The sequence below is a fragment of the Triticum dicoccoides genome, chromosome 7B (genome assembly GCF_002162155.2).
Source record: "Triticum dicoccoides isolate Atlit2015 ecotype Zavitan chromosome 7B, WEW_v2.0, whole genome shotgun sequence".
Lineage (NCBI taxonomy): Eukaryota > Viridiplantae > Streptophyta > Magnoliopsida > Poales > Poaceae > Triticum > Triticum dicoccoides.
In genome coordinates, this window is record NC_041393.1 from 560,838,739 (window position 1) to 560,848,676 (window position 9,938).

Genomic DNA, 9,938 nt, shown 5'->3' on the forward strand with positions numbered 1-9,938 from the left:
GGCGGAGGGAAGGGCGAGCAAAAGAGACATGAAGTATATGATAACACGAGGGCTCGGGGGAGAGGAAATTTCCCTTGCACCTAAAATTAGGAATATATAGAGGGCATTGCAAAGTGCCTCCCCTTTCCTCTAAATCGAAAGGTTGTATTTTTTTTAGGTGTCACTTTTTAGAAAATAGCGATGGAGGTGCTATATGAACCCCATAATAGTGGTGAAGTCTTTATCTTGATATATATATTTTTTGTAAGTGAGGGGTATACGGCAGAAGAATGACCGCACAAATGAATCTGGGGGGTGGGAGGCCTGGACACGTCAGCATTAATCACCCCTGCCAACATACTGATGCAGCCATGAATGCTAATGTAGTGTCAAGAGCAAATCTTTTCCGTGGTCAGCGTAACTAATTAAACCGATAGCGATGCATCTGGACGAGGGTTCACAAGATCGAGATTCAGATGAACCCGGTGCAGTTCGGCATATACAGTCAATAAATTAGGATCGTATATGCGCGCACGCTTCATCAGTCCTCTAAAAAGAAGTCGAGCATCTATAGGCAGCCAACCGCTCACTTTTTATCAGGAAAGGTTCTCCGCCTCACTGCTGTTTGTTGGTGTCCTCGGAAGATCCTCGATTTACTCTGAGCTGCAGGTCGTCTCGTCGTCCATGGAGGAGGCCAAGAGGAGGCCGCGCGGCGTGCTGGACCTGGAGGCTCAGTTCGCCTTCTTCCGTTCGCAGCACCGGCACCCGGTCAACGCCGCCGCGCACGCGCTGCTCGCGGGCCCCATCCTCTTCGGCAACCTGCTCATCCTCTACTTCCTGCCCCTGCCCTCCCCGCTCGACCCGGCCCTCGCCCTCTCCCTCGCCTACGCCGCCGCCTACCTCGCCGTCGACCGCCGCGCCGGGGCCCTCGCCGCGCTCCTCCTCCTCGGCGCCTGGGCCGCCAGCCGCGCCCTCGCCGCCCGGCTCGGCTTCGCGCTCGCGTGGAAGGTCGTGCTGGCCACGGAGCTCTTCTGCTGGACCTGGCAGTTCCTCGGCCATGGACTCTTCGAGGTAACGTCTGATTTGTTCCCTGAACCTCCGCCACGTTCCTGGTCACAGGCGACCTGACATCAATTGCTGATTTTTGCTTGCTGAATCTGCTTCTTCTTGCAGAAGAAAGGCCCAACGGTGAGTGAACTTCCGGCGGTGTTCCTGATGGAGCCATTCCTCATCCTACTGCAGGTAAACGTCAATTCATCCTCTGAATCTTCAAGATAAACACAAATCATGTGCGCATATGAATGTAGCAAAGATGACATAATCAATCTACTAGAGATTGAATGGACATGGAATTCTTAACAACAGTTTTAAGTTGTGCACAGATACTCAACAAGCTGTTTGGCTACGAGCCATACCCTGGATTCAGCAAGAACGTGGATAAGAAGATGGAGGCCGATCTCAGGGAGAGCAGAGAGCTCGAGCAGAGGAAGATCAACTAATTGGAAATGCTCAGGTTGATTCATATATAAGTAGCAAAGTGTGTGTGCCTACCATTTGTGATGTTTATGCATGCTGTCTTAGATATTTGTAGAATAAAATGAACAGCCGAACTTTCTGTACACGATGATATTGCCTTATTGAAGCTTCTTCTCCCAGTCGCCGGGAAGAAGATGCGTCCTGGCTGCAGGTTTGCAGCTCAAATTTTCACTCGCTGAATACTCTGCTAGACATTTCATCAAACGCCTCACGGGCAAGCATAGCTGCAACTGTATCCGGCTGGAAACATCCTTCTCTGAATGCTTTGCTAGACATTTCATCTAACACCCCATGGGCAAGCATAGCTGTATCGGATCTGCCGTGATGTCTTGCCAAACCAGCAGATGCACGAATGGGCCAGCCGGCCTCGGACCGAAGATATTGCCCCTGACTATAGCTGGCCATGGGAAACCCGGCCCGGCCCGCCCGATCCAACCGTTTTTGTCTATGGCCGGACCTGGGCCTAAATTTTGAGCCCAAAGGCAGGGCCGAGCTTGGGCTTGGCATATTTGCGTTTTAGGAAATAGGCCTGGCCTGAGGCCCGATGGGCTTTTCCTCTGATGGGATGGGCCTGGGCCTGAAATCTAGGCCGGATAGCTAGCCTGGGCCAGGCCCGGGCCTAGGTTTTCTGCCACGGGCTTTATTAGACCTGTCCTGAAGCCTGGCCCAGCCCGACTTATGGCCAAAGTAGACCCTGACGCTAACAGAACCTGAAGCAAACTGAAGAACTAAAAGCACAAGTGTTCCCTAGGTGGTTTTGGTAATTAATGTCAATATATCTCTTGTTAGACTAACACTTTTATCTAGTATGTTTCACATAAGTTCAACAATGGAGTGGCATGGACTAAAGGATGTGGGAACTTCTTCAAGATGCTAAGGACAAAGGATTGGCTCAAGCTTCAAGCTTCAAGCTCAAGACTCTTCATTTTACATTTTAGTGATCCAAGATCACATTGAGTCTATAGGAAAAGCCAATACTATCAAGGAGGGATGAGGTGTTGCTTAATGAGCCTCTTGCTTCAAGTGCTTAGTGATATGCTCCAAATACCCTCAACTACTTTCCCACTTTCACACATATGTCCTAAACCTAAAGTCAAACTCGGCCCCACTGATTCTTCCTATCCGGCGCCATCGAGTTTTGATGTCTTAGCCACTGCCACAAACCCTAGGCAAATCGGTCTCACCGATAGGGATCTCGGTCTCACCGAGATGGGATTGTAATCTTTCTGTGTATGTCCATTATCAAAATCGGTCTCACCGAGTTTGAGCAATCTTTACTATCGAGATTACAATGCAAACTTTCTGGTTGACTCATTACCAAAATCGGTCCCACCGAGTTTGATAATCGGTCCAACCGAGTTTGCCTGACCAACTCTCTGGAAAGCTTATTACCAAAATCGGTCTCACCGAGTTTGCGTAATCGGTCTTACCGAGATTACGTTATGTCCTAACCCTAACCGATTCGGTCTTACCGAGTTGCATTTCGGTCCCACCGAAAATCCTAACGGTCACTAAATTTGCTGAATCGGTCTAACCGAGTTTTACAATTCGGTCCGACCGAGTTTGGCAAGTTGTGTGTAACGGTTAGATTTTGTGTGGAGGCTATATGTACCCCTCCACCTCCTCTTCATTCGTGGAGAGAGCCATCAGACTGAACCTACACTTCCAGCATCCTATTTCTGAGAGAGAACTACCTACTCATGTGTTGAGGCCAAGATATTCCATTCCTACCATATGAATCTTGATCTCTAGCCTTCCCAAGTTGCTTTCCACTCAAACCCTCTTTCCACCAGATCCAAATCCTATGAGAGAGAGTTGAGTGTTGGGGAGACTATCATTTGAAGCACAAGAGCAAGGAGTTCATCATCAACGCACCATTTGTTACTTCTTGGAGAGTGGTGTCTCCTAGATTGGCTAGGTGTCACTTGGGAGCCTCCGACAAGATTGTGGAGTTGAACCAAGGAGTTTGTAAGGGCAAGGAGATCGCCTACTTTGTGAAGATCTACCGCTAGTGAGGCAAGTCCTTCGTGGGCGACGACCATGGTGGGATAGACAAGGTTGCTTCTTCGTGGACCCTTCGTGGGTGGAGCCCTCCGTGGACTCGCGCAACCGTTACCCTTCGTGGGTTGAAGTCTCCATCAATGTAGATGTACGATAGCACCACCTATCGGAATCACGTCAAAAACATCCGTGTCTCCAATTGCGTTTGAATCCTCCAAACCCTTTCCTTTACATTCTTGCAAGTTGCATGCTTTACTTTCCGCTGCTCATACACTCTTTGCATGCTTGCTTGATATGTGTTGTGAATGTTAAACTTGTGCCTAAACTCCACTTGAACTTTAAAAGGTTAAAAACTGCAACTTTGGTACTTAGTGTCTAATCCTCCCTCTAGACACCTCTTCTCAAGGTCCTACAAGTGGTATCAGAGCATTGATCTCCATTGCCTTGGTTTAATCACCATTAGAGGAAGATGGATGAGTCTACTTTGGGGAGTCTTAGACATAGAGTGCCTATTCTTGATGGAGAGTATTTTCATGAGTGGAAAAATGAGATGCTTGTAATTTTCAATCAATATCATTTGAAAAAGTACATTGCTAGCCCTTGTGCACCTTATGTTGACCCTATGCATCTAACCCATGATGAGTCAATTGACATGGTTAGGAATCTCAGAACTGCCGAACTTATCATTAGAGGATTGCCTAGAAACTTGATTGGATGTTTGCCTACTTTTAAGTGTGCCTACTATATGGAAATTTTTTGAGGAACGATTTCCAGATTATTCCTTGAAAAATCTAGATGAAATTCTCCATAAGTCTATTGCTTTGAGTAAGATGAATACTAGTGATCCTACGTTTGGTGATCGTCTATTTGAACTTACAAACCTTATGCGTGCCAAAGGAAATGTTGGTATTATTAGTGATATTATTTCCGAAGCTATAAAAATTCATAGACAAGATCATTGTCAAACTCACTCTAACGAATCACCCTCTCTAGGATTTGATCCACCACATGACGATGTTGAACATGGATATTATGATGAGGATGATGATAGTGACTTCGATCTTGATGATGCAATGAGACATTTTGGTCTTATGGCAAATCTTCGGGGATATATGTCAGGAGGAAAGGAATGGATTCTTGATAGTGGATGTACCGATCACATGACCAGAGATAAAGACATGTTTCATGAGCTTGCTGATAATGATAGTCCTCGAAAGTATGTCACTTTCGGTGACAACTCAAAGGGTAAGGTGGTTGGCCTCAGTAAGGTGGCCATATCACATGATAGCTCCATACAAAATGTCATGCTCGTTGAATCTCTTGGGTACAACTTACTTTCAGTATCTAGACTTGTTGATTTCGGTTTCAATGTCCTATTTACTGAAGTAGATTGCCAAGTGTTTCGTCGAGACAATCATAAAATGGTCTTTACCGGTGTGCGTAGAGGTGATCTATACATTGTTGATTTCACTAAAAAGGCTCAACCTAAAACTTGCTTCATTGCTAAATCCTCAAAAGGCTGGTTATGGCATAGACGATTAGGTCACGTTGGTATGCGGAACCTTGACAAGCTTATTAAGGAAAATCATATCCTTGGAGTTAATGATGTCATATTTGATAAGGATAGACTTTGCAGTGCTTGTCAAGCAGGTAAACAGGTTGGAGGAAGGCATCCCGTGAAGAACATCATGACCACAAAGAGGCCACTCGAGCTACTTCACATGGATCTCTTTGGTCCCAACTCTTACAAGAGTCTCGGTGGAAATTCTTTTGGTCTAGTTATAGTTGATGATTTTTCAAGATTTACGTGGGTGTTCTTTCTCGATGATAAATCACAGGTCCAAAAGATCTTCAAAAACTTCGCTAGGAAGGCCCAAAATCAATTTGAAGTGAAGATCAAGAAGGTTCGCAGCGACAACGGAACGGAGTTCAAGAACGCAAATGTGGACACCTTTCTTGACAAAGAAGGGATTTCACACGAGTTCTCGGCTACGTACACACCTCGACAAAATGGAGTTATTGAGAGGAAAAACCGGACGCTCATTGAAATGGCGAGAACGATGCTTGATGAGTACAAGACGCCGAAGCACTTTTGGGTAGAAGCGGTTGAGACAGCTTGTCATGCAACAAATCGCTTGTATCTTCACAAGCTACTCGGCAAGACGGCATACGAGCTCCTCACCGGTAACAAACCCCAAGTTGGATACTTTTGAGTATTCGCCTCAAAGTGCTACATTCTTGATAAGCATCGTCGTTCTAAATTTGCTGCTAAGTCTCATGAAGGTTTCCTACTAGGTTATGACTCAAACTCTCACACCTACCGTGTCTACAATAATTTCACCCGAAAGGTTGAAGAGACGGTAGATGTGAAGTTTGATGAATCTAACGGCTCGCAAGTAGAGCAATTGCCAATTGATGTAGGAGACAAAGATTTTTCGGAAGCAATCCAAGACTTGTCTATTGGCAAGGTCTGTCCAACGGAGGTGAAGGAGAGTACCTCGTCCGTCCAAGTGGAAGCTTCTACCTCACGACAAGGTGAACCAAGAGTTGATACGGAAGCATCCACAAGTGGGACACACCAAGATGAAGAAAACGAGGAAGAGCATCAAGATGAACGTCAACAACCTCCTTCTCCACCACGACAAGAGAACGCCAAGGCCAACAATGAAGAAGGCCAAGAGGAAGAACAAGATGAAGAAGATGTTCAACGAAGACCCAAGCAAAAGCTTTCACGAGTTCGAGCAAGAATTGCTAAAGATCATTCCGTCGAGCAAATCTACAATGATATTCAAACCGGGAGAATCACTCGCTCTAAAACTCGTTTAGCTAACTTTTGTGAAAACTATTCTTTCATCTCTAGCATTGAACCTATGAAGGTCGAAGAAGCATTGGAAGATCCGGATTGGATAAATGCTATGCATGAAGAGCTACACAACTTTGAGAGGAACCAAGTTTGGACATTGGTTGAGAAGCCCGACAACAACCACAACATCATCGGTACCAAATGGGTGTTTCGCAACAAGCAAGATGAAGATGGACAAGTAGTTCGCAACAAAGCACGTCTCGTCGCCCAAGGCTACACACAAGTCGAAGGTATGGACTATGGTGAGACTTACGCCCCCGTTGCTAGACTTGAGTCCATTCGCATCTTACTTGCCTATGCTAATCACCATGATATCACCTTGTACCAAATGGACATTAAAAGTGCTTTTCTAAATGGTGAAATAGAGGAGTAAGTTTATGTTAAACAACCTCCCGATTTTGTCAATCCTAAGAAACCCAATCATGTTTACAAACTTCACAAAGCTCTTTATGGTCTTAAACAAGCTCCTAGAGCATGGTATAAATGCTTGACCAAGTTCCTTATAGAAAAAGGCTTTGAACTTGGGAAAATTGATTCTGCTCTTTTTACTAAAAGGGTTAATGGAGAACTATTTGTGTGCCAAATTTATGTTGATGATATTATATTTGGTTCAACTAACCCTCATTTTAGTGAAAAGTTTGGGAAGCTAATGTCGGAGAAGTTTGAGATGTCCATGATGAGTGAACTCAAATTCTTTCTTGGGTTGCAAATCAAGCAAACTAAGGAAGGTACTTTTGTCTCTCAAACGAAGTACACCAAGGACTTATTCAAGAAGTTCAATATGTAAGAATGCAAAGGTATGACTACACCCATGCCTACTAGTGGACATCTTGACTTGACCAAAGATGGTGAACCGGTTGATCAAAAGGTTTATCGCTCAATGATTGGTTCATTGTTATATCTATGTGCTTCACGTCCCGATATTATGCTAAGTGTGTGCATGTGTGCACGATATCAAGCTGCTCCTAAAGAATGTCATCTTAAGGCCGTGAAAAGGATAGTGAGATACTTAATCCATACACCAAACTTTGGCATTTGGTATCCTAAGAGGGCCTCTTTCGATCTTGTTGGCTACTCCGACTCGGACTATGCCGGAGACAAGGTTGATAGAAAGTCCACTTCGGGTACTTGTCAATTTCTTGGTAGATCTCTTTTGTCTTGGTCCTCCAAGAAACAAAACTCGGTATCCTTATCCACTACCGAAGCGGAATACATCGCCGCTGGTTCATGTTGTGCTCATTTACTTTGGATGACCCAAACTCTTAAAGATTATGGGATATATGTGAAACATGTTCCATTGCTTTGTGACAATGAAAGTGCAATCAAAATTGGTCATAATCCTGTGCAACATTCTCGAACTAAGCATATTGAAGTTCGTCATCATTTCATTCAAGATCATGTTGCTAAGGGTGACATTGATCTTAAGCATGTTCGCACCAAAAAGCAATTAGCGGATATATTCACTAAACCTCTTGATGAGAAAGTGTTTTGCAGGTTAAGAGGAGAATTGAACATCATTGATGCTTCAAACTTGGAGTAGAAACTCCATTGGATACATGCAAGACATGAGCTTATGACTAATCCTTGATATTTCTCTTATGATGAAAATCTTATGTATTGGATATATTTGTATCTTGCATGTTATCTAACCCATGTAGGTACTTGGTTGAATCTAATTCCATGAGGTTGTAATCTACTCATATCTTGAGCAATCTCTACATCACCAAGTCTCTATATTATGGTGGTTGAAGACAAGGAAGCATGGAACCATTCAAACATATCCTTTGACAAAATCTCTATGTTGAGCTTCATGATTGTCATTTTTTGGATACACAAGTGCCCTTCCTTGCAAGAACTAACCCATGTAGGTAGATGGACTCAAATTCCAAGTGGTGCTCCAAATTCTTGATGAGCTACATCAACCTTGAGCAACCCACACAAGTTCAACTACATGTTCTACACCACCAACCAAGGTATGTTATTCCATCTTAGAGAAGCTTTACTCCAAGTCATGAGTTAAAGCAACTCGACAAGATGAGAATACATCAAGATGCTTAAATGAAAAATGGCAACCCCATTTTGAGCTTAAACGATGAGTATGACCCATGATCAAGTGATCTCACTTGACTCCTAAGTCAATATACTCTAACATAGGTGACTTTGTCGCCGACCATCTCTAGATGAAGTTCTCTTGTGTTCTCTTCTGTGTTTTTGCATTTGTCTCATGCATATGTGTTTCCCCTTTCAAAAAAAAAACTTCATCTAGATTCCTTTCTGTTTGCTCTGCATTTTCTGCACCCAATTCCTTGCATATCATTCAATAAATTCCTTGCAAATCTTTGTGAGATCTTATTAGTCTAGTGAGCTGAGGTGACAAGTGTTTTCTCTGAAATGAACTCAGTTACACTGATTTGTTATTTTTGGTCCAACCGAATCCTATTGGTACCACCGAAGCATACCACTCGGTGCCACCGGTTTCACAACAGGAAAAACAGTTTGCCACTTATTCTGTGTTTCTTCTGATCCAGCTCCACTCAATGAATCTTGTCCTCTACAAGCATCACATTTTTATCATTACTTTATGTTGTGACTCAAGGATCAAACCCATTCACGACAAATTCCAGAGGGGGAGAGCGAGATTACATCTTTATCAAGCCCTTCTTGGAAATTGATGTCAAAGGGGGAGAGAGAGATCACATCAAAGCTTATCATTTAGAGAGAGAGAGAGAGAGAGATCACATCAGAGAGAGAGTATCACCTTCTCAGAGGGAGAGAGATCCTTCAGGGAGAGAGAGAGAGAGAGAGAGAGATCTCCAGGGGGAGAGAATACTAGTAGAATGTATTTCTCAAGGATCCCAGATGCTTGGTGTTCAAGAGGAGAGATGCCACATGTCTTCTTGAGGGGAAAGACATGTTCATATGTGCTTATTTGCATTAGTTTGCATTAGCTCTGTTCATTTATATCTTTCAGCTCTGTTTTTCTGTTCCCTATCTTCTCCCAGTATCCTATGCTAGATTCAGGGGGAGCAAGACATCTAAAGGGAAAGAAATCATCTAAATTCATTGCATATCTTTACTCTCGGGGACATGTCTAATCCAATGTGGTACTTGCACTCACTCTCTACATGTCATCTCAGTCTTGGTATTCTTGTGGTTTCTTTTGTTTGCTCTGGCTAGTAGATGTATCTGTGTTATCTAACCTTGTTTACGCAGGTTCATTCCAGCCTAAGCCAACTCAAGACTACAAGGTAAGTATATGCATCACAATCATGTGTATGAGGAATTCTTGCTGATGTACATACTGTTTGCAAGAAGGACTCTTGGGCATGAAGGTATTTTCTTTAATATTTTTTGCTCTGATGCATATGGCCAAGATACATGTAACACATTGCCTGCTCTATCATGGTTATGCTATCACATGCTTCTATATTTCATATTTACATGATTGCATACATGTAGGGGGAGCCTATGCTTGTTACATGTCTTTTCAAAGCTTTACTTGCTACTCTTTATATCTTTATCTAAAGCTTTGATGTATGTTGTCATCAATTACCAAAAA

The 9,938-nt window shown here is 43.6% G+C and overlaps 1 protein-coding gene across 1 annotated transcript; it reads left to right on the forward strand.

The window, feature by feature from the left end:
• Window positions 1-462: 462 nt before the first annotated feature.
• On the forward strand, window positions 463-1,686 carry LOC119340597 (2-hydroxy-palmitic acid dioxygenase MPO1-like). Its single transcript, XM_037612525.1, has 3 exons — window positions 463-1,050; window positions 1,153-1,221; window positions 1,362-1,686. The coding sequence occupies exons 1-3, from the start codon at window positions 505-507 to the stop codon at window positions 1,476-1,478; spliced, it is 732 nt and encodes a 243-aa protein (XP_037468422.1). The 5' UTR covers window positions 463-504; the 3' UTR covers window positions 1,479-1,686.
• Window positions 1,687-9,938: the final 8,252 nt, after the last annotated feature.